The 25124-nt window shown below is 38.1% G+C and overlaps 1 protein-coding gene across 1 annotated transcript in view; it reads right to left on the reverse strand.

Annotated features, from left to right (window-relative positions):
* Positions 1-2401: 2401 nt before the first annotated feature.
* LOC110093745 (replication factor C subunit 2) overlaps positions 2402-25124 on the reverse strand; it is a 38580-nt gene continuing 15857 nt past the window's right edge. The window contains exons 4-12 of the mRNA XM_020818723.2: positions 21705-21827; positions 21515-21584; positions 21362-21435; positions 21160-21280; positions 21010-21072; positions 20697-20756; positions 20276-20401; positions 20067-20150; positions 2402-2736 (exon numbers count right to left, since the gene is read on the reverse strand). Of these exons, the coding sequence (XP_020674382.1) occupies positions 2635-2736; positions 20067-20150; positions 20276-20401; positions 20697-20756; positions 21010-21072; positions 21160-21280; positions 21362-21435; positions 21515-21584; positions 21705-21827 (823 nt within the window). The 3' untranslated portion in view covers positions 2402-2634. The remainder of the gene's footprint in view (positions 2737-20066; positions 20151-20275; positions 20402-20696; positions 20757-21009; positions 21073-21159; positions 21281-21361; positions 21436-21514; positions 21585-21704; positions 21828-25124) is intronic.

Below are 25124 nucleotides of genomic sequence, written 5' to 3' on the forward strand. Positions count from 1 at the left end.
CTTAATTAACATTGTTATTGACTTCTTTAGAGCTAATCCTTACCCAAAATTTTTTACTTCCATTTCTATTATTTTGATTCCTAAAAGTGATGTTACTAACTGTTGGAGTGATTTTTGCCCGATTAGTCTGTGCTCTTCTTTTAATAAGTTTATTGCCAAATTAATTATGTCTAGATTATCGTTAATTCTTCTTAATATCATTTCTCTTGAGCAAACTAGTTTTGTTAAAGGGTGATCTATTTTTGATAATGTTTTATTAGCTTAAGAAATTGTGCATGATTTAGAGGCTAAAATTGTGGGTGGAAATGTCATTTTAAGATTGATATTACTAAAGCTTATGATAATTTGAATTGGGATTTTCTTTACATCATGCTTCAGTCTTTTGGTTTCAATTAAGACTTTATTAGGATCATTAAGAATAGTATTGAACATTATTTTTTCTATGTGATTATCAATGGTAAAAATCATGATTTTATTTATTCTAGTCATGACCTTAGACAAGGGATCTCTTATCTCCTGGTTTGTTTATTTTAGCTGTTAAATTTTTTTCTAGAGGTCTTAATGATCTCTTTTATTATCACCCTAATCTTCAATACCATTCTAACAGTGGTTTGGTGGTGTCTTATTTAAGTTTTGCTGATGATTGCATCATATTTACTGATGGCTCAAGGAAGATGCTTTTCAAATTTCTTGGTCATTTTCAAAGAGCCAATGGTTTAATTTTTAATCACATGAAAAATTGTTTTATCACTGCTAAATCCATAACTCAACCAAGAATCTCTTCTATTCAGGAAAAAGTATGGTTTTTTCATAAGAAACTCCCTCTTAAGTATTTAGGTACTCCTATTTATAAAGGTAGAAAGAGATCTCTTTTATTTGCGGACATTTTCTCTAATATTCAAAAAAAAAACTTTCCACTTTGGCCTTTAATTTTCTTTCTTTTGGGGGAAGATTAGAGTTAATTAAAAGTGTGCTTTGTTCTATTCATATATAATTATTTCACACTTTATCTCTGACTAAGAACACTTGCACTAAACTTGAAAGGATTTTTATCAAACTCCTTTGGGGGGGTGGGCAAAGAAAGTAAATATGCTATTTTATGGGCCTCTTGGGGTAGATGTTCTGGTGTTCAGGATGAAGGAAAGTTGGGCTTTAAGAACTTAGGTGACATGGCTCTTTATTTTTCTTACAAACTCTGGCTTAGTTTTTGGTCCAAAAAAAACCTTTGCTCGAAGTTTATGATTGCTAAATATTGTATTGGTAAGCATCCTCTTAATTATTTTTTTTCAAAATGGGAGACTCTTCCGATTGGAAAAGTCTTTGTTCTATTAAATGGGAGGCCAAAAATTTCATTCAATGGAGCCAAAAGGCTTATAATTACTGTAGGGTTGTTTCAATTAAGTATTATTATGGTTTGTATTTCGGTATTAAGTGGCAGGTTTTGTACAATGCTGCTTTGAAGAATGTTCAGTCAACTGGCTGTTTGGTGATTTATTTGTTATTCTGGAAGCTCATTCCTCGAATTCACACTGCTAGGCACAAAAGAATGCATTCTCAACTTCTGTTATTTTTTATTTGCCTTTATTCGATTATCATTATTTCATACATCATTGTTATTCTGCATTCTCCTAACGTTGATAACATGGCTCTCTACTTGATGATCTTTAAGGAGGGTAGGATTCATGTGGATGATATCCTTTGGTCTTATTTTGATTAGATATAAACATGCTCTTTTCCTGGTTTACTTGCTCTTGCTTTGTAGTTTGATTATTTTGCAGATTGAAGGGCTCGAGAATTTTAGGAGCAAGATGATTAATTATGATAAGAAGATGGCGCTAAACTTATTATCTTTTTTCTTCCTTTTTCGTCTAAGCTCCTTACCAACAAATCAAGATGAATTGTATATGTGCTATCAAACTTCCCATTATATCCCTTTGTTGAGCAATAACATAAAATAAGATACCACAATTGAAGACTCGCGGATCATTTCATCCAAAATGACAGAATATATGTAGCGAAAAAAATCTAGCTATCCTATAAAAAATAAAGGTATCATATAGAGCGGAAAATAGTAAATGCAATCTGATGTAAGGAGGAGAGGTTAAGAGCTATCATTATTTATCAAACATGTTTAATTGTAAAGGAAAGCATTAAATTGGAGAATGGAAAAATTAAATAAAAAAGCGGCGAGTACAGCCTTAACATCATGAGGATCTTCATAAAGGCCACCAAAATCACATTGACAACCAAAGCTTGTGCCTATTATCAACCATGGAAAAAATAGCCCTTGCACGATCTAAAAAATATAATTTTATTAACCAAAGGTCAAATGTAGAGGGAGTAATGTGAAGGTGTCGAGTTGATCTAAAAAATGCCGAACAATCACATGCAAGCTTACTTATACAATCAAGAGGAAACTTATCGAAATTAACTTAGAATTTCCTGATTGAAGCTTTAGTAATAGAAAAAGATTGCAAGGACAGTTCACCAATTCTAGATTAACACTCCAGGACTATCAGTTCATCCGGAGGGATTTTGATTTGCAGGTTATAAATGTGAGCATACTATATATAAAGGAGCGCTACTTAGTCCCTAGCAAAAGAAAGAAAGTTGACTGCCAACCTTCTCCAACATCTAATCAAACTGCATCTCCTGGGGCATGTCAAAAAGGGCACGCATTAAATGACTGGCTACATCCATCAGCTGCAGGTACTCATCAGCCCCATCAACTAGAAACTGAAATTAGAAAAATGAAACCAGATTTATGAATTGTAGACTATTCTTCACAAAATTATTTATTGTTCAAGAATCTTCTATCAACTTAATTACAGCAACAATAAAATTCAGACAACATGGAAAACAAATCTAAGAATCATCATCATAATTTCCGTAGATTATTAAGAAAATGAAACTAAAAACATTAGAAATATTTACTAGCACAAACCCACAATTATACAATTATATTAATTTCTGGCATATCAACCTATCTTCAATGCTGTATTTAAAATTTATCCAGGGATAACATCCAACCCTACCAGTAGCAAAACTCAAAATTTTATTTTCTTTTTTCAGGGGGCTTGAAAGGCATATGCAAAACTTACTCAACAATGACTAGCAAATTTCTCCAAGTGTTTAACTCAAATAAAATTGGGTAAATTATGTCATAATAACTTGGGTTTTAAAAAAGTATGTGTTATTACTATAATGAATGATATGAATTAATTTAATTGAAGTAATAAAATTGGCTGAATGAAAATCAAATACTGACTCAACAAACATGGACTCGGCAATTTGAAACTCGCCAAGTTCTAATGAATGAGTATGACCATGTAGGCGTTGCATAATGAATATAACAATACTAGTGTTGGGGGTACTTCTTGATAATATTCTAACATGGCTAGTTCATGGGGATAACTCCACTCATTTGACTCAGGCCAGTTCAATGAGTAAATAAAGAAATGTGTAATGACATAATAACATTCAGCTATTTATACCAACTCAGCAAACAGTGAATAAAGAGAATTTGTGATTGAGAGGAATCCTCATTATTATCTTAGAACTTGATGATGAAAGACCAAGATGACACTGGTTCATTGATGATAGATGAATTTATCATAGTGTCGCACTTGTGGGTAGATATCTTTAACTCAACATAGAGTCACCTTAGGTAGGCCTTGCGTTACGCCAGACTTTATAGTCATTGCGGGGGTAACCATCTAAACTCGTATGCTTAAAGGAACTCACATGGTACTCATTGCACATTATGTGACAAAGGGGGAGTCGCCTTTCAAAGTCGTAATTTGCATTTCTTTGACTCATCACGACATTTTACTCTAGACATTATATCTTCATGGGGGTAACCATCCAAACTCATCGGCTAGAAGTACGTATGTCTTGTTGTGCATCATGCCATAAAGGCGGAGTTACCTTCCAGAACTTGAGTAATGATTTTTTAGTTGTCTTTAGCTATGTCCCTATGATTATTTCTTAAAAACTAAGGGTAAACATATAGCAAATTTAGGGGTGTCAATTCGAGTCAACGGGTCGGGTTCGGGACCAACCCGAGTGGATCCATGCATAAACGGGTTGACCCGAACCCGACACGTTTAGCTAAATAGGTGAAGATTTCCAACATGGACCCGACCCGCACGAGTTACCGGGTTGACCCGACCTGAATCGCAAACCCGCGGCCACAGTGATGGACTGGCAGAGCCACGGATGCGGAGGAGGGCCTGGGCACCGTGGCCTTGTGGGTGACTAGCCAGGACGATGACCGCAGGTCGAACCTTCGGCTAATCTCGATATCGACGTGGAGCTCACGGTGTCTAGGGCCGCGATATGCCGATACCTACCTCGGTGACGGGACATTGGGACGCAGCTTCCACTTCCAATGCAGCTTGCAGGTCGGAGTGTCGGACCTTCAGGTAAGGCGGCGAGCGACCTGGCAAAGGCATATAACGGAATGGCAGAGGCATTGAGGTAAGGATTTTTTGGGCCGCAGCTCGTAGGTGCTGGCGTGTCGCGGTGAAACCAATGGGCGCAGTCGCGTGTCAGAAGTGTAATCCGGTCAATTCGGGTCGGGTTTCTAGGTCAACCCAAACCCAACCCGTTTTTCAAACGGGTCAAAAATCCGAACCTGGACCTGACCCATTTCACAAACGGGTTGACTTGAATCTAAATTTTTTAAGGTCAGGTCCGAGTCGGGTTTCGGGTCCTATAAATTTTTGACATCCCTAATTAAATTACTATACCATGCAAGTGCAAAAAAATAGAAATTTTAATATTTTCTTATTAATTTATTAGCATGAAGGGGTAGTTATGTTGAGTTTCTTAGAACCAATCAAACTCGTCGAGGTTACTCGATTGGAAACAGAGAGGTAACCTTGCCAAGCATAAACTTGCTTTCTTCATGGAGGCCTTAGCTCACTTGCAAGGCATGTGCACGAGGACTTCAATAAGCCAAAAATTAGTTTTAGTTTTTTAGGCTTGAACTTGGGCACATTATGTCGATCTTTAACCTAGTCAATCAACCTCTTATATTACAATGGTTGAGCCATTCTCACAAGTTAGAATTTTTCAGGGACCTCATTATTCACCAAGACCTAAAGTTGGCCAGCTTAGGATTCAACTAGTTAGGATAGGACATTAGCATGACCGTTATTTCTCAAATTGATGCTCACATATCATATGTGAGTTCCCTGAGTATTATTTTAAAAATTATACTTATTCCATTATTTATCTCCTAAGTCAGTGAGTCCTCATATTTCACTCGAGGAAGCAAGGCGAATTCCCTAAGTGCACATAAGGGGCAAGTTTCCTGAATATTCTTGTTTTTTTTTATTATTCAATAATTTTATAAGACTCGCAAAGATAGGAAGGAATAAAGAATAAGAAAATAATTTACTTAATTCCTATGGCAGAAAATATAGTTTAAAATAAAATGACTTTTATTAGAGACAAAAAATCTTTAGATCAACGAGACTCTAGCTTCTTGGTACCTAACTGTCTAAGTGTACTTGCAGTGATACGCTATATAGCTAACATTCTTTGTAATTATACAAGGTATTTCCCATGTTGACTTGAGTTTTCTGATAGAAAATACTTGAGTTTGCAAGTAACCCTAAGGGAAATACTTGAGTTTGCAAGCAAACCTAATAGTAATTGGTGAAAAACAACAAAAAACCCGCTGATTACAGAGAGAAATCAGCACTATGATGCAAAATTTTCAAGAAATTGGAGATAAAAACACAAGCAAACTTCTTCTATTCAATCCACGAACAAGGAAAACAATAAACGATAAAAGTTTCTTCAACTCGAGAGGAAGAAACAACTCTCCAAATCTCTAGCCAAGCCTAGAGCCCAAAGGAACAAACTCTAGATCTCAAATTTGATTTCAAAATCAAGATGCAACCTAATTCTAGCATTAGCAATAATTAAAGCCAAAGAAGAAATACAAAAATCCCTGAACAGCCTCTCATTCAAATATTTCCCTCCAAAGCAATTGTTAATCATGGTTTGGGACCCATATGAGCAGTCGGCCCCTTCCCTCTCCCTTCCCAGGGTAGGCGGCTGTAGTATAAAACCGGTCCACTAGGAGCTGGTTTAATAGGGACAGCTGGCCCCTCTTGGGCCAGCCTAACATTACTCCCCTCCCAAAGACTCACCATGTCCTCAAGGTGAAAAGAAGGAAATTGGAGCCTCACTCTCTCATATGGCTCCCAAGTGGCATCGAAATCGGGAAGATCCCTCTATTTGATAAGCACTTCTTTGTTTCCCTTTTTATCGGATCCGACTCCCCCCAGCTCCAATGGTTCTAAGACCAATTCCAAGTCCTCTATCAGTGTAATTGGCAATTATGCACAGATTGCATGCTCCCCTATAGCTCTTCTCAACTGTGATACATGAAAAACTGGGTGTATGGTGACGTATGGGATAACTTCAAATGATACGCCACTACTCCGCTCTTGTCCAAAATCTCATAGGGGCAAAAGTTCCTCGAAGCCAGTTTCTCGTTTTTCCTGTTGGCAACTCCTCTTATATCTATCTGCTTCGCTTCATCATGATTTGTAGTTCCCTAGACAAATGTTTCTTTAATTCCTCCAACACCTTATCCCTTTCCTCTAAATACTACTCAACTGAATAAACTGGTGTGCTCAATCTCCCAAAATGCACTAAGTGTGGGGGGATCTCTTTCATACAGTATTTTAAAAGGAGTCATTTGAGATGCAGAATTGTATGAAGAATTGTACCAATACTCAACCCATGCTAACCATTTAGCCCAAATCTGTGGCTTTTTAGAAACAAAACACCTCAAATAACTCTCCAAGTTTCAGTTCATCACCTCCGTTTGACCGTCTTTTTGTGGATGATAGACAGTGCTTTTCTTAAGAATAGTGCCAGCAACCTGAATAGTTCCCTCCAAAATTGACTGAGAAAAACTTTGTCTCGATCAGAGACAATATACTCAGGAATCTCATGTAGTCGAACCACCTCCCTAATGAATGTTTCTGCCATAATCACTACGGTGTAGGGATGTCGTAAGGGGATGAAATATGCATACTTAGTATGTCAACCACCACCATGATAACTGTGAACCCTTCTGATCATGGTAGGTCATTTATGAAATCCATAGATACTCCCCCCGCCCCCATACTCTGTTTGGAAGTGCCACGGGTTATAGTAGTCCTCCTGGAGCCATTATCATACATTTGTTTCTCTGGCACACTTCGCATCTCGCCACCATCTCATCAACATCTTTATACATCCCCTTCCAATAAGACTCAGATGCCAACCTTCTATAGGTCTTATGTACTCCTGAATAGCCTCCCACTGCACTGCCATGGAACTCATTTAACAAGTGAGGAATATATATGGAAGTTCGTGGCATCACAAACCTCCCTTGATACAACAGCCTCTCCTCCTCAATATAGTAACCAGAATGGCTACTATTATCCCTCATCAAATCCTCCCTGATCTTTCTCAACTCTTCATTCTGCATGCTTTCTTCCTTGATGGCCCCATAGTCTACCATCACTGGTACTGATACAGTCAACTCCTGAAGTTCCCCAACACATTTGGATAAGGCATCGGCCACCTTAGTTTTCACCCCAGGCCCAGGCCTGTAATGGATCTCAAAATCATAACTAAGAATTTGGACAACTATCTATGATGCTTCTCGATCACCATCATTTGCACCAATAGATACTTCATGCTCCTCTGGCCCATCCAAACAAAAGATTAAAAAGGCGAAAGAGGCGTACGCACTAAGGCGCGACTTAAGGCAAGGCGAAGCATTTGCGCGTTGAGGCTTACGCCTCGTTGGATTCGGCGGAGCGTGCGCTTATTTCGCACGGGGCGTAGGCTTCGGTTCGTAACGCCTTGAAGCGAAACGAGGCACTGCTTCGATTTGTAAGTATATAGACCGAGCGGTGAGAGTCGTATAAGAGTCGAGTATTAAGGTAACATACCTGCTTCTTCTTCGGGTGAGAACTGAAAGGCGAACTCCACCAACTTCGACGACCACAGTTGGTCGAGTTCGAACATAGCTAGAGGCGATCAAAGGTAACGATTTATTTCTTCTTCTTCTCTTGCTTCCCGTAATCTTCCCGTCATTTGCTTCATGTCTCGCTTCTTCTTCTCCAGCTTCTTGTAATAGAAGGTTCTTTTTTCACGGCTAGGTAACGATCTTTCTTCCCGTTATTTGCTTCATGTCTCGCTTCATCAGATTGTACATGCTCGGTACCGCTCAGTACATGCTCGGTACTGCTCAGTACATGCTCGGTACCGAGCAAGTACATGCTCGGTACTTAGCGGTACACGCTCGGTACCGAGCAAGTACCGCTCGGTACGGAGCCAGTACTGCTCGGTACGGAGCCAGTACCGCTCGGTACCGAGCGGTACATGCTTGGTACATGCTCGGTACTGAGCGGTACATGCTCGGTACGCTCGGTATTGAGCATATACAACAAGCAGAATTTCAAAATTACTCTTATAATATAATTTTATTCCAGGGGCGCTGCCCCCGGAAACCCCCGGCAGACTGGTATATTTTTGTATTCATGTTGTTTTATTATTGGTATTTGGTAGTACAAATAATTGTTAAAATATATCCTGTTGTTAGCATGACAAGTGGCACAAGAAGGAAAGATCCTGCATGGAAATATGGAACTCAAGTTGAAGTGTCAGGCGAAGGTGCAAAGAAGGGATATGTTTACATGAAATGTAATTTCTGTGAGAAACGCATAACTGGTGGCATCAAGAGATTGAAGGATCATCTAGCCTGCACTCATGTCAATGTGGGACCATGTGCAAAAGTTCCTGATGAGGTGAAGAAGGAATGTACAAATTATTTAAAGAAGTTTGCCACCACAAAGGAGGTCACACAAAGAAATATGGAAGAGATGATAGGAAACTCTTCTTACTATGAATCACAGCATGAAGGTTCCAGTATTGGAAGCCATCTAATTTTTTCTGACTGAGGTAGTCGGGGGCCCATGGATAGATTTATGCTAAATATTGATAACGACGAAAACATAAATACTCAGGATATTCAGCCTCCTACAGCTACAAAAGAACTCAGGAACAGAGTTTGTTTGGATATCGCCAGATTCATTTATGAAAATGGGATTCCATTTAATGTTGTTAGGAGTCCATCGTGGATCAATATGTTACGATCTGTTGGAAGCTATGGAAGAGGATTACAACTTCCAAGCATGTATGAGCTGAGGACTTGGATGCTGAATGAGGAGGTTAAGACAACTTCAAAAATGGTGGATGATGTTAAGAAGACTTGGATTGAGACAGGAGTGACAATAATGTCAGATGGTTGGTCAGATATTCGACATAGAAGCATTATTAATTTCTTGGTCAACAATCCATATGGAACAGTTTTTCTCAAATCAGTAGATGCTTCAAGCTTTATAAAGGATGCACAATTATTGTTTGAAATGTTGGATGAAGTTGTGAAGGAAGTGGGAGATGCTTTAATAGTACAGGTTGTTACTAATAATGCAAGTGCATACAAAGCTGCAGGAAGAATTTTGGAGATGATGTTCCTGAATTGAAAGCTTTTGCAGTTAAAGTTCTTAGCCTAACGTGTTCGGCTTCTGCATGCGAGCGTAACTGGAGTATCTTCAATCAAATTCATACAAAGAGAAGAAATCGATTGGCGGCAGATCGAATGAACAAACTAGTTTATGTTATGTTTAACAAAAAACTGAAAGATAGACATCTCAAACTGCAAAATCAAGAAAATATTAAGAATGAAATTGACCCTTTGCTTGTTGATGAGTTACAATCTGATGATAAATGGGTTACTCCTAAGAATACTGATGTATCTGAAGTTGAAGCAAAAGGAGAAAGTCATGTCAATGAAGAAAATAATGAAGCAACTACTCAAATATATAAAAGAAAGAAATAAAGTGAGATTGGGGCTTCAAAAAAATTTAAAAGTATTCATAAATATAATGAATTATTTTGTATGTTACTATTATTTCATTTTAGAGCTAATGAAATATTAACTGATATAGGAGATAAAGGAAAAAATATTATAGATGAAGAAGAGTTGGAGGATGACTTTGACATTAATTATGAAGATTTTTCTGAAGACAATCAAAGTGATGATGAGCCTGCTTTGGGTCTTGATCCTAAGGGGATGTATTATTTTTAAGTGGGTTTATTTTAAATCTTATTTTCCAGTAATATTATCTTAAAACAAATCTTCAAATTCATAGTTGACATAACATTCTTTTATTTTTTATCATTATTTATAATTTTAAATTAATTTATTTTAATTATTTTGAGGCTTACGCCTCGCCTCGCTTAGAAAAAACGCCTCGATTCCCTTTTTCGCCTTTTAAAACGCCTCCATTCCCTTCTTCAAATGAAAATATCATACACTGAAAGATAAGGGCGCCACTTCTGAATAACCAAAACAATTGCCATCAGCTCTCACTATCATACACCGACTTCAATCTATCCCTCGTTTACAGCACTTGATTGAAGTATGTTATAGGTCTGAGATTTTGCATCAGCACTGCCCCCAATCCATACACTGACGCATCGATCTCAACTACAAAGATATGGTTGAAGTTCGGAAGAGCTAAAACTGGGACTGTCGCCATGGCTTTCTTCAATCTCTTAAAAGTCAGGGTTGCTGCCTAATGAGGACATCAAGATATGAAAACTTTACTAGAGGCATGGCCGTCGATCTACGGCAACGATTACATCGCCTTACTTTTGATTTTCATATTTATCATTGATGTATTATTTTTAATTTGTGGAATTTTGTTATGCTTTTCCATTGTTTTTGCCTTAATTAAGGGCTTAGGTATGTATAAGCCAAAGGAGAATTTTAGTACTTTGCATTTTCTCATTGTATGAGCTATTTAAAGCCTCCCTCTTCTTCTTTGAGGGTTAATGAATGAATTATAAGAAAATTCCTGCACATGTGTTCTTTGAGTTATGAGAGTTCTAGGAGAGAGCTTTGGAGAGATCCCTGGGGAGGGAAAACGGATCACCCACCAACCTTGAAGGCAGTCGGGTTCGCGGTTTGTTTTATCATTCTTTTCTTTCAATCTCTTTTCCTCCTAGCCGCCGGATTTCCTAGTCACCCCACCTTGCCGCCGGCCACATCTCCCACTACCACCACCTCAAGCCACCACCCTCCTTCCCCCACTATGACCACCGACCCGCTTACCCAAAGCTCCACCCCACGCGCCGGCCTTCATCCAACCGAACCCAAGCCCAAGCCGCCCCCCTTTCCCCTTGGATTTTTCTCTCCATCCTTTCTTACATTGATTCCTTTCCTAATTGGGTTGATTAATTTAGGTAAATTCATTAACTTATCAAATTTAAATTTATTTGAATTTGAATTGTTACCTAAAATATCACTCCTATTTTAGGAAAATTTTCAAATCCTTGCCTATTGAATTAAAGTTAAGTTATGATGAATATTTCATCCTAAATTTAAGTCCATAAAATAAGGAAGCATTAAAAGCTTCCTTAATTTCTCTCCCTATCCCATTAAGCCGCCGGCCCACCTTTGATTTAAATTTGGATTTGTTTCCTAAAGCTCTACTTTCCTTATTTAACTCCAACTATCTATGGAAGGAATTTGAATTTTGAAATAACTCAAATTTAAATCTCACATCCTTTCTATTTCATTAATCCTATTTTTGGAAAGGTCATTAAATAAATTAATTACTTCAAATCTGAATTAATTGAGTAATTAATGCCTTAACTCCAAATACATTGAATCTAGACACACAACCCCCTCCCTCTCTCTTGGTCGAACCCCCCACCTTGCCACCTCATTATTTCTTTCCGATAAAATCAGCCCCCACTTTGGAAACACTTCCAAACTCAGCCCTAGCCTGCCCATCCCCTTCCTTTCCCATTAAACCCTTTTCCAAACCCAACTACCTCCTCTCTAGGCCACCCTCACGGCTTCTTCTCTCTACATCCAAATTCTGCTAGCTGCCCCCACTCTCCAGCCAAGGAAACTGGCTGTCCTGCACCCTTGGAAGTCTGACATTGCAATTCAAAGGATTCCAGCAGCCTATAACAGCTACCCAAGGTTTATACAAGCAGTAGAGGTTGCTGTCCAGAATTTCCCAAGTGTCAAAGTTGTTGTCCAACATTCGTAGCAATCTCCTATTGCTATTTTTCTTGTTTTAAAGTTCAGATTGTTGTCCAAAGACGTCGAGAAGAATCACGGTTGTTGTCTACTTTCTCTCAAGCACATAAACACCACACCACAGCTTTGTTCAGCATATTTATTTGGGTGATCTTTCCTCCTACTCTTTTATCTTTTAGTCGTTCTCAATTGTAAATATAATTGACTCATGGAAAGTTGTGTTAATTCTTCCCGCTAAAGCCTAGTATTTATTAGTTGTGTGAGAGATCTTTCATAGCACTACTCTTATTGTTAGATTAGGAATTTCTCGTTGAAACCCATTTCGTTTGCCATGTCATGAGTAATTGATTGTTATGGGGCTTTTACTTTTCGCAAGTAACTTGGCCTAAGCTTGTGTTTATTATTCTTTATGTTTTATTTCATTGTATAACTCACCATAAAGCTTAGTTAATTTGCTCCTAATCATCAAGCGTGCAAAATCCTTATCTAAATCATATTTTTCATGTATGTCCTGCATCACTGCCTCTCCCCACTTCAGTTGCTCGGTCAAAGACCAAGCTATGGTATTGTGCCCCTCATAAATCTCCTGTAGTACCCAATCAGTTCTACGAAAACCCTCAACTCCCTTATGTTTCTAGGCATAGGCCATTTCTGCATTGCCACAATTTTTGTTTGATCGGCCGTCATTCCCTCCTAAGACACTACATGACCCAAGTAACTCCACACTCGACTGGTTGAAGCTGCACTTATTAAGGTTGACCCTTAGCTAATGCTTATAAAATCTTCATAACCTCCTTTAAGTGCTAGAATAAACTTCATGAGGTACTGCCATAAAACATTATTCATCAAAAGACTAGAAAGTAGTAGTGGCGATAGTGAGCCCAATTGGCATCACCAAAAACTCGTACTGCCCCTCGTGTGTCCTAAAGGTCGTCTTCTGAATATCCTCCATCGTGATTTGATGGTAGCCCAACTTCAAGTCCGTCTTGGAAAACACTATTTCTCCATACAGCTCATCTAGTAGTTAATCGATCACCGAGATGGGGAATTTATTCGGCACAATTTTTTTATTCAACGCCCTGTAATCCAAACAAAACCTCTAGCTCCCATCCTTCTTTTTGATCAGTAAGCCCGGACTAGAGAAAGGACTCCCACATGGTCTCATGACCCTCACTTCCAACATCTCCCTAATCAGCTTCTCAATCTTATCCTTTTGAATTTGGGGTTAACGGTAGGGGCGTACACTAATCGGTGACACCCCCACATTCAAAGGGATTACATGCTCCTGTTCTCTAGGTAGTGGTAAACCTTGAGGTGATTGAAAAACCACACTGAACTAATGTATGAGTGGTTGTACTGAAAGAGGAATGTCTTCCTCTTCCCCTACACTTGTGAAACCCCAAAATTTTCTTATAAGAATTTTTTACCTAGAACAGTCAATATTTATTTCTAGAACCATCATAAGTCCAAATCACAAGCCGTCTTCGCCAGAATATTTATAGTGTTGTGTTTTAGCTTCCCTATTTTTTTCATAATTTTTTGGCACAATCAAAATTTCTTAAGAAATCAGCATCTGTCGATACAAGTGAGGTTTTGGGGTCCATCAGGTGTCCGTTTTACAAACCGATTTCACCAGAATTATCTAAATAAAATGAGTTATTTTATGTATATTTTTCAGAATCACAAAGAATTTCTATGAATTTTCTATTAAAAATTAGTTATAATAATATTAATATATATTATTTAATAAAAAATAAAAATTCTATAACTATTATGACTTTATTAGCCATTATCTTTTGCTTATTTTGTTTTTCACCAAACAGAGAGGAAGCTTAAGAGATTAGGGAAGAAAGAGAGGAGAGAGAAAACTAAAGCCCGGTTTTGGGCGACTTCGGGTTGTTTTTGCCTGTCGCCCCAGTTGAAAAACTTGTTCATCTCGAGGTAAGTCATATTATGCTCATCTCAATTTTAAAAAATGTACAAGTTTTAGTGAATATTTCGATTAAAATTTTATATTTGTTAGCCAAATATGGGGGATAACTTCGCACCGATAAAATTTTCACCGCGTAATATTTTTATATGTTATAGAGATTATGATTATGCACATTTTGAATATTTTTCATGAAAATTTACACTGAGGGTTTTTAAATTTGCAGGATTTTTATTGAATAGAAAATTATCTGCATGTTGAAAAATAGTGTTATAATACAATAAAAATCTTAAAACATCATTTTATACGATCTCTGATAATTTGGTAATTTTCTAAAAATATGCATTTTTGCCTAATTAGATTTTCTATTGTCTACCATTATACAACACTATGAAATTTTAATACATGCTCAGTTACTCTTTAATTGTTATAATATGATGATATATGTGCATATGTGATTAAATTATATTTATTGGGAGTCATAAAAGACTAGAATCCTTTGAGATTATGTTTGTGTCAAGTAATTACTGGGAGTTAAAAGGGGTCAAAATCTTTTGAGATTCTATCTGGGATAATAATATGTAATATGTTCTGGTGCTATAAGTACAAATAAAAAGGGAGTTCATAAGGGGCCAAAATCTTTTGAGGTTCTGTCTTAGTCCAGAAAATATGATCTGAACTACCCTATAATATGAATTTTAATTTATTTATTTATCTGCACTGTTATTTAAATAAGAGAATAACTTTTATCAATTTATTATATTTCCCAATTTAGTGATTTATTTAAACTGCATTTAATTGTTTTTAAATATTTAGCCAAAATATTTAATAAAAGAATATTTGAAATTTTAGATTAGTTTGTGTGGCTTGCTGAGCTGTTGTAACTCGCTGTCATTATACTTTTGCTTTTCAGGATCTATGAATGAGAAAGAGAATTTGGACTAGCAGTTCAGGATCAGATTTGAGGTCATATGTATTTTGCTATTTTGATTTTTGTAAAGTCATGACTAGTTAAATTTTCAGTTTAGTAGCTCTTGCATGTAGCTATGTACTGTAGTGTAAATATTTATTTTGATAAAATGAAAGAAATTTTATGGATGAATTTAATTTCAATATTTGGATGTTTTAGTAACTCTGTAATTTGTATTTTATTTCAATGAATATTAGCCAAAAAAATTTGAAATAATTTCAAAACTAGATCTTGGAATTTGCCTGTCACAACTCAATGCGATAGAACCTGTCCTGGTCAGGTTGGGTTGTAATAACCCTGACCCTCTCCAAGCATTGCAATTAACCAAATATTCACCTCCCACCTCCAATATGATTCTGATCATGGATTTGAGACATATATCAGCTCGGGACAGCCCTGCATTGCCGTGAATCACCATCCTCTTTCCTACCACCACTAGTTTCATCCATAGTCCTCCCCAATTAACTTGGTCTACCCCAAGATCTGCAATCATTTCATTCCCAGGATGACATCAATACTCCCCAATTCTAATGGAAGAAAGTCCCCCCTCACCTGGATCCCCTGAATGGTCAAAACCACTCCCCTACATACTCCTCTACCCATTTCCATCTTTCCCGAGTTCATCATCACCCCATAGCCACCTGTATCCACTAATTTTAACCCTAATAGATCCACAATCTGGGTGGAGATGAAATTGTGGGTTGTCCCTCTATCTATCAAACACTACCACCTCTCTATCAGCTATCTCTCCCTTCATTTTCATAGTATGATTCAGAGTGAATTCCACCACTGAGTTTAGGGAGACTATTGTCACATCAAGATGTAACTTCTCCTCTTCCTCCATTTCTAGCCCATTCCCACCTCCCTCTTCAACTTCCTCGTCATCACAGATGGTGAGAACCTGAAGAGTTTGAACCTTATACCTACCCCGGAATGTATTTCTCATCACATCTAAAACACAACCCTTTTGACCTTTTTTCATTTATTTCCTTCTCAGTCAATCTTTTGAAATTTCCTCCATTTCTCCCTCCTCCAGCTCTCTCTCTTTGGGCACTTCCTTCAGACTCCCTGGCATTGACCCCTTTAGAGCTAAGAAGGTGGTGGTCATCCTATACGACACCCCCCCCCCCTCCAAGTTTCTCCCCTTAGCCCATCTCTCCAGTTGCTTCTGATCCTTCACCAATTGGGCCAATTCCATGGCCTCCACCAGGTCTCTTGGGCTCATCACCCTAACCGTTACCCATATCTCCAGTTTAACCCTTTCATAAAGTTCCCCTCCAGCATTATCTCAGAGAGTCGGCCTTATTTGTCGGCCAAGTACTCGAACCTTCCACGATAATCTACTACGGTCCCCTCCTGTGTCACGCCAAAGAATTGCTTATAGAAGTCTTCTCCCCTACAGATTCGAAAAGGTTCTAGTAAGCACTCTTTGAACTCCGTCCAGCTCCTGATGTGTTGACTCATGTCCTGCCATTAGTACCATGCCAGTGCCTTCCCCTTCAAATAGTCCTACCGACATCATCTTCTCTTCCTCCATCAACCCGTTGATGGAGAAATATCATTCCAACTTATAGATACAACCATGGCTATCCTCGCCCTCAAAAATGGTCATCTTCAGCTTCCTCTCCTTCGGGTCACCCTCGTTGCCCCTGAATCATCCATATCCTCCCATTCCATGAAGAGGAGGTGCTCCCCAATTGTGACAATCTTCCCTCCAGCGATCATACCCAACCCCTTCATCAAATTCCTCTCTTCTCCTTTCAAATTCAACACCTCAGCGGTAGAATTTCTCCCTTCCCCTTCCAAAATCAACAGCCCTTCTTTGAAAACTAGTGCTCATCTCCTCCCTATAAGGTAGTTCAAGAGGAGGCATTCCATCTTCACCCTCCAAGATCTCCACTTCAAAATTTTCCCTTCTCCTAAACATGTTAGGGTTTCCACCTCTTCCATTGCCGCCGATGGGTTCCCTTGCTTCCGATATTGTCGGATTGGTCTTCACTTCTAGCAATTTCTTCAACATCTCTTCCATCATGATGAACTTCCCTTCCAACCTTTCGTTATAGGATGAAATTTGATTTTGAAAATCAGAAAAAAAAATTCTCCAAATCTAATTTTAATTGCTCAATTTCTCCTTCCAGAACTCAACCTTCTTCCCGGCCATAACTCTTCCCAAGATTTAGTAGAAGATCTTATTCCGGATGAATTCTCTCCGCTGAAATTTCATGATTTCTACTACCAATGGTCTCAAGACAACGCTCTGATACCAATTTGATAAGAAATACTTGGATTCGCAAGTAACCCTAAGGGAAATACTTGAATTCGCAACCAAACCTAACAGTAATTGGTGAAAAACAGCAAGAAAACTGCTGATTTCAGAGAGAAATCAGCACTACGATGCAGAATTTTCAGGAAATTGGAGATAAAAACACAAGCAAACTTCTTCTATTCAAATCACGAATAAGGAAAACAATAAACGATACAAATTTCTTCAATTCAAGAGGAAAAACAACTCTCCAAATCTCTAGCCAAGCTTAGAGCCCAAAGGAACAACTCCTAGATCTCAAATTTGATTTCAAACTCAAGATGCAACCCTAATTCTAGCATTAGCAACTAACTAAAGCCAAAGGAGAAATACAAAATCCCTAAATAGCCCCTCATTCAAATATTTCCCTCCAAAGCAATTATTAATCAAGGTGTGGGTCCTAAAGGAGCAGCCGACCCATACCCTCTCCCTTCCTTTGGGCCGGTGGCTGAAGTGTAAAACCGGTCCACTAGGGACCGGTTCAATAAGGACAGCCAACCCCTCTTGGGCCAGCGTAACATTTTCTAGCAGTGACTAGCGAGCATCTGCATTTACTTTCTTCAGCAATAGGTTGCTGAAGTAAAAATCTTTCTCCTTGACAATGTTATTGTAATTCTTGGTCATCCATCTCTTCACCTCCTCCTACTTGAATGAGACCTAGGTGTTGCTTTATTCTAGAAGATCAACTGAGGTTTCTCTCTTCCCACTAAGCAAGTTTAGCAATCTTTGAAGTTGGTAGCAGTGACCACTCGCTTGTTATGAAACTCATACTCGACCGGTATTAGGGCATCATCTTCATGGGAGAATGCGATAAACATTTGACCTATCATTGAGGGTGTGGTCCACAAAAAGGTAGTATTTTTACATAGTTTCACTTTGCTCCTTCCACCTTCCTTAATAGGTTAAATATTTGCTATTCGTTGCCTCAACTTGCCATGGTCTAAGGGTGATGTACAAAGGCAAACTTAAGGTGAATGACATGTGACTGGAAAAAGTCCTTGATATTCTTGTTGAAAAAATATGGCCCATTATCAGTGACTATGATAAGAGATGGCCAGTACTTATAGATAATATCCGACCATAGGAAGTTCTGAACAACATTAGCAGTTGTCTTTGCAGACGCTTTGGCTCCTATCTACGCCCACTACATCATAGGAGTGTTGGATCCAAATTAAATTTTAGATAAGACCTGGCCATACTAGCAAATTATTGGCAGGTTAGCGCTAGAAAACTGAGTGAGTGAAATAAGTAGTGTAGAAAGTCAATGAAAAGCAATATTACATCAAAGAACATACCGATAGCATCCAAACAATCAATTTGAAGTATGCCTCCTAACATTTTATTTATATGATATGGGGCGTTAAGAGGGTTATAGAAAAGTCTACACCTATGATAAAAAGTAAGTAAAATAGTATATGATGCGACTATTACATTGACAAAGATACATGGACTACCTAGATGATATGCACATAGATTCTTGCTTTTGATCTGGCTTCTTTCTCTTAGGTGAGTACTTTGGGCGAGTTTTTGAGAGAGTGTGTCTTTGGCAAAGTTTTCAAGATCTGGCTTGTACAGAGAGTTTGCGCAAACAATTTCCTATGAATAAAAAGCATGTCCAAGGAAGACTAGTCCTAGAGAGTGAGGGGTGAGTCCCTTGAGAAGGTGTAGCCATGAGCAAAGGACAAGTTCAATTAGTGGAGTCATAATTATAGACATCATAGATGTACACTTCTTGTAGCTTGATTATGATTTTCTGCAATAAGTGGGTGACCTTGATTGCAAACAGTTGTTATAGGTGAGCAAGTTTGGTTGAAGCAAGTGATCCTCAGGGCATGGGCTATTCTGGGTGAGTACTTTGGAGGAGCTCGTTGAAAATGACAATACCCTTAATCTGCTCTTTTAGTGTGAGTTTGTACGTTATGCTCTCCATAAACGAGGATGGCTATTTGAACATAGACTAATTTCAACTACTACTTTGCAGGATCACGCTTCTTTTGAGTGAGTGCCACTTTGACCACGTGATGCCCTCGATCAAGTTCCATGATAGAAACTTTTTAGAAAACTGCAGTTGTCTACAGAGCCTTTTTTTAAGTATACCACTCTTAATTTATATTTTCTTATTAATATACAACTCAATTAACTTTTGTAATCAGTTAGCTAACGCTACACTTATCTAGGCATGGGTTAGGTGGCCCTTGATCAAGTTTCGTGATGGGAACTTGTTAGATAACTGCGAGTTGTCTACAAAGACATGTATGAGTATACATTAATTTTTTGTTTTATAAGTATATGACTCTTAAGTTATATTTTCTTATTAATATATCACCCAATTGACTTTCGTAATCAGTTTGCTAACCCTGCACCTATCTAGCCATGGGTTTGGATTTGGTGGCCTGGCCAACTGTAATGTCTGACCTAATGGTACTGAATAAAGTTTTGGTGTAAGTATAATTTCTAGCCCAAAAGCTTCAGTTGATCAAGCCCAAGTTGGGGACTTTAAGAATTCTCTAGACTCAAACTTAAATGTGCTGATGATTGTTTTTGTATAAAAATATAACACAATATTCTCTTCAAGTTAACGTTAACTAATCAATTTCACATGTTTGTAAGAATAAATTGATTAGAGTGATATACCAGTAATATTAATAATTGCAGAGGTATACCAATAAATTCATATGTTGTGAGAGGCAAAACAATAAGAGAAAAAACCAAAAAATTGCTTACAGACCTTATCTGCTTCAGCCAGCCTTTTGCATATTCGTGCCTTCTGTACATCAGATATGTCATCTGAGCTAACAATCAGTTCAAACAACTAGCAGACAAAGATCAAGTTAGCAGCAAGGCTATAAGCAACTCAATTGTAAAACAGATCAAGTTAGCAGCAAGGCTATAAGCAACTCAATTGTAAAAACCATGCGTAATAAAGAGACGGATCACCCGAGATAGCATTTGTGATACTGGATATCCCTCTGAAATCACATTACTAACTTCCTTGTTTGCTGTGTCGAACTCCCCAGTCTTACAAGCTGCAAATAGGGCCTGAACAGTACCCTGAGGTATCACCTAATAGATTAAGACACCAAATTGCAAGCACGTATAAGATGGTGTGCAGCAAATACGCTTTCCATAAACAATATTAGCTTATACCATTTTTGCAAATTAGACTGAAACATGAACCAAAGGAAATAAATTATTTCGACATACAAATTGATAAGTTAATGTCGGATACTCTTTAATCACATTATCTTAAAGGATTTTACATTAATTTCATTTTTCATAAAACATGTTTGTGGAATACAGGTAATATAGCGGGAAAATTTCTAAAGAACTTATACAGCAGATGTTGTAATGAAAATACCCCAGAAACGCTGATTAATTCCTTGGATGAAATTGAAAACCCATACAAGCGAGCAGCACTCTGAAACGACAAATGAAAAATTGAGCATTAGAGAATGGTCTAATAATTTCTGGAAGTAGCATTTAATAGAAATATTTGATCGAATAGTACACGAAGATGACCATGGAAAAAAAGAAGTGACAACGCATTGCAACGCATCATTGTATAAGTGCATGAATATACAGAAAATAGCAGCACACAACCGCATTTTTATCTTCCTGCCATGCAAATGTTATAACAATATTGCATGCATCTGCTTGACAAAAACACAAACCTGCAAATATGTTATGGCACGACGAAGATCTCCTTCACAAATGGAGCTCAATGTTGTAAGAGCCTGAGTGTATGCATAAACAATGTCAAAATTGGTGGTGATGAAGATTCAAAGACAATTCTTGATAAATAACATAAAGATATTTAGAACCTCATAATCTAGACTGAGGCCTTCCTCATTACATATGTGCATGATACGACTACTCATGACATCTTCGGTTAAAGGTTTGAATCTGAATTTTGCACATCTTGAAGCTAGTGGTTCGATTATCCTATCAACAAAATGATGTGAAGCAAACAAAGCTGAAAAAAAAATTGCAATTTTCGTACTATTATGATGTAGAACATAATACCTGCTAATGTAATTACAAATGAAGAAAAACCTTGTGACTTTTGAATAAGTCTCCATAGTACGTCTCAAAGCATTCTGTCCAGCCAATGTTCATGAGCAAAAGCAGTATACAAATGAAATAATTAAACTACCAGAAAAAAAAAAATCCGAACACCTGAGCATCTTCAGTCATTGAATCTGCTTCATCTAAGATAATGATTTTATAAGGTGGACAAACATAGCCACTTGAATTCACAAGAAAACTGTTGTGAGTACATGATTCTTGGAAAAAAAATATGTAACAGAATTTGAGCTAAAATTAAGAAGTGAGTTGTTCTTGAGAAAAGAGCAAACATAATACTCACCCTTGGCGATTACCAGAACCCACGGCAACAGCAGCAAAATCCTTTATTTTTGTCCGCACAACATTGATCCCACGATCATCACTTGCATTCAGTTCAAGAACTCGTGATTTGTACAGTTCAGGTCTGCAAAGGGTAGATCAAAGACATCTGGAAACAAGAAAGAAACATCCCAAAAAAGACAGTTTCCTGCTGTTTTTAAGCTTCCAGCACATTTAGCCTAATGCTCCGTGAGATCAATCAACAAAAGAAAAAATCATCACTTGCACAATAGGGTGAGATACGAGGAAAGAATTATAGTTAATGATGCAAATCTTAAAGTCCATATTCATTGAATATGCAATTTGTGTACATTGATGATAATTTAGTTGTTTTATTTCAAAAATATTAATTTTCAATTTATTTTTAATCTAATATACCTATGATGATTTTCTGATGATAATGAAACATGTTCTCTAATATTTTGATTCTCTTACTACTTAGGCTGCAAGAAAGTTAATTCAACACTCATTTGATTCCTCCTTGGTTCAGCGGTTTTTCATCCTCCAATCCAATAAGTCAGTACACAATTTCTGTCAAGACATGTTCCCAATGCATGTGTGACTTGGTAATGCAGCTAGATTTTAGTTTTTCATTGTGGATGAATTTGAGATTTTTCTAAGATTTCTAGTAGATTGTTGGCAGTAATGTTTTCCTTGTGCAAACGTGTCTTGACTTCTTTTGATGTAACACATGCTTGGAGTTACAAAAGATTAACAAGAGAATTTAGTAGAAGTTCACCTTTATAAAGTTATGCGTCAATTCAAAGTAAGTTACAAGAATTCGCGGTCTTCCACTTGCTTAGACAATGAAATGCGTGAAGAATAACCAAGACACTCTCAATCAAATACAAAGGCGAAGTAATGTAAAAGCTTGTAACACAAATCCAAAATTTAATAACAAGATGTTCACCTTGAGGATCTACTCTCTCTCTACGGAAGAAGATCTTCCACACTAGAAATGAAGTGACCACAGGAAGGACGAGCCGAGGAACGTCGTTGTTGGGAAGGTAGCCGGAGATGGAGGCGGCACAGAGCGTCCAATGAGGGACCACGGGTCCTTGGTCGTTGAAGCTCAATCGTTCCGGCAAGGCAATACACGATCCGGTTGACGTAGCGTTCAACGGTGACGTCGTACTCCCAATCCGATTCGTAGAAAGGGGAGAGGAAAATGTCGATCTCCCCTTGCTCGTTGTATGTGAAACCGTGGTCGACATCAGGATTGGCCATGCACTATGAGCATGGGGATGAGGGAGCACGAGAAGGAAGACCAAAGAGAGAAGAGGGGTGGAGAGGGGAAAGGTTGGGCCGTGGGCTTGGGAGGAGACGTGGCCACGGTTTGGGAGGGAGAGAGGGGAGAGGGTGAGGCTATTTTGTGGAAGGAATAAATCTGAAGTTTATTTTCAGATTTTTAATAAGAATGAAGGAAAGATTTAATTTCAAATTCAGATTTGAAATTTGAAATTAAAATCTGAGAGGGAAAGGCATTAAAGAGGTATTAAGTGGTGATTAGGTGGCAATTGGAGAGAGAAATAATAGAGGAGGGGTGGCCGGCCATATGGGGAGGGATTTGGGGCTGATTTAGTGGGGATTAGGAGTTAATTTGGGAGAGAGAGAGAGGGCTCATAGAGGGGCCAGCCAAAAAAGAGAAGAGGGAGGGGAATAGGTTTTAATTAGGTGGGGTCCACATGTTTAATTAAGAGATTTGAAGAAAATCTGAAGTAATTTCAGATTTAAACAAAAGGAAAGTTTCCTGATTTAAGTGTAAGCAATTGACAACTTTTGAATTTCAAATTGGAATTGAAATTCATTTACGACGGTTGCCTAAAATCTAGGATTTATTTTAGGAAAGTTATTAATGCCTCTTGGGAAATTTGAATTTTAAATTCAATATCCCAAGAGGGGGCCGCGGGTAGAGGTGTGGAGAGGGGAAAAATGGGGAAGGAGGCCGGTTGCTTGGAAGGGGCTTTGAGTGGTGGTGGCCGGCGACTTGGGCGGCCCAAGGAGGCCAGCGGCAAAAGGATTTTGGGGAGGGGAAAACTAAGGCCAGAAAAATGCAGGAAAAACTTGGAAAATTTCAAGGAAGCTCCAAACCTCATGCATCTCCTCCACCATAACTCACAAAGAGATCCACAAGTACCACCTTCTCAAGAACTCACAAAGAGATCTTGAAAATTTTCACAAACTCATAAAGAGATCTTGAAAAGTTTCACAAACTCACATAGAGATCACTAATAGAAAATTTCATTCATCCAATAATAATTCATACAATAGAAGAGGCCATAATATATATGCCTAAAGAAAAATAAAATCCAATGGCGTGCATGCCTCTGGGGCTACTACTCAAGACAAATAAAAATAAGGGTACAAATGGTAATATCAAATAACACAATATCAAAATAGCACTAAGCATCAAAATCAAGACTGTGAATCGTGGCCATCAATCTGCGTCTTCTGCGCTGATATACTCGTCGAAAACGTCTGTCGATGTCCTCATCATTCTCCTCAGGTGGGAGAAATCTCAACCCCGTCGAGTGAGTGTCTGTAGAGCTCTCGTACAGCTCTAAGAGATCAGGGTCCAAACTCTATAGCTCCTCTCGATCAATCCACGTGTCCTCTGTTTCCGGTGTTCCTTTCCAATGAACTAGGTACCTTTGGCTCCCTCCTTCCTTTGTGGAAATAATCTCATCATCTAGGATTGCTTCGATCTTTTCCGCATTGGGTTAATGGGGTAAATTGGGGAGTGGAGGGAGGCTAGGGATCTCACCAGGTGGGGTCACACAAGGCTCATTATAAAGTTGATTATTGGGGTTAAATTCACGACCCTCGAAGGCTACTAGATCTTCTATATTAAAGGTTGGATTTATGTTAAAACTTCCTGGGAGGTCCAGCACATAAGCATTACTGCTAACCTTTGAAATTATCTTAAAAAGTTCAGCGCTTCTTGCATGCATCTTCTTTACGGAAAAAGGAAGAAAACGCTCCGGGCGGATCCGTACCATCGCAAAGTCTCCAACTTTGAATTCTTTAAACTTTCTTTTCTTATCAGCAATAAGTTTATAATTGGTGTTACTTTATTAAATTTTCTTTTTAATCTCAGTAAGTAACTCCTGGAGATGAGATGCAAATGCATATGCAGACTCTGACGTTCTACTCTTAGGACTCATGGGAACTAGATCAATAGGATGTTTGGGTTGGTATCCGTACACAATCTCAACAGAACTTAGCCAGTGGTTCGATTGACAGAGTTGTTATAAGCAAATTCCGCGATGGGAAGCTTAGAATCTCAATCCCTAAGATTTTCTCCTACTAACGTCCTTAAAATGTTTCCTAAGCTCGTATTAACAACCTCGGTTTGACCATTGGTCTGGGAGTGGAAGGCTAT

This window comes from Dendrobium catenatum, unplaced genomic scaffold, assembly GCF_001605985.2.
Source record: "Dendrobium catenatum unplaced genomic scaffold, ASM160598v2 fragScaff_scaffold_379, whole genome shotgun sequence".
NCBI lineage: Eukaryota > Viridiplantae > Streptophyta > Magnoliopsida > Asparagales > Orchidaceae > Dendrobium > Dendrobium catenatum.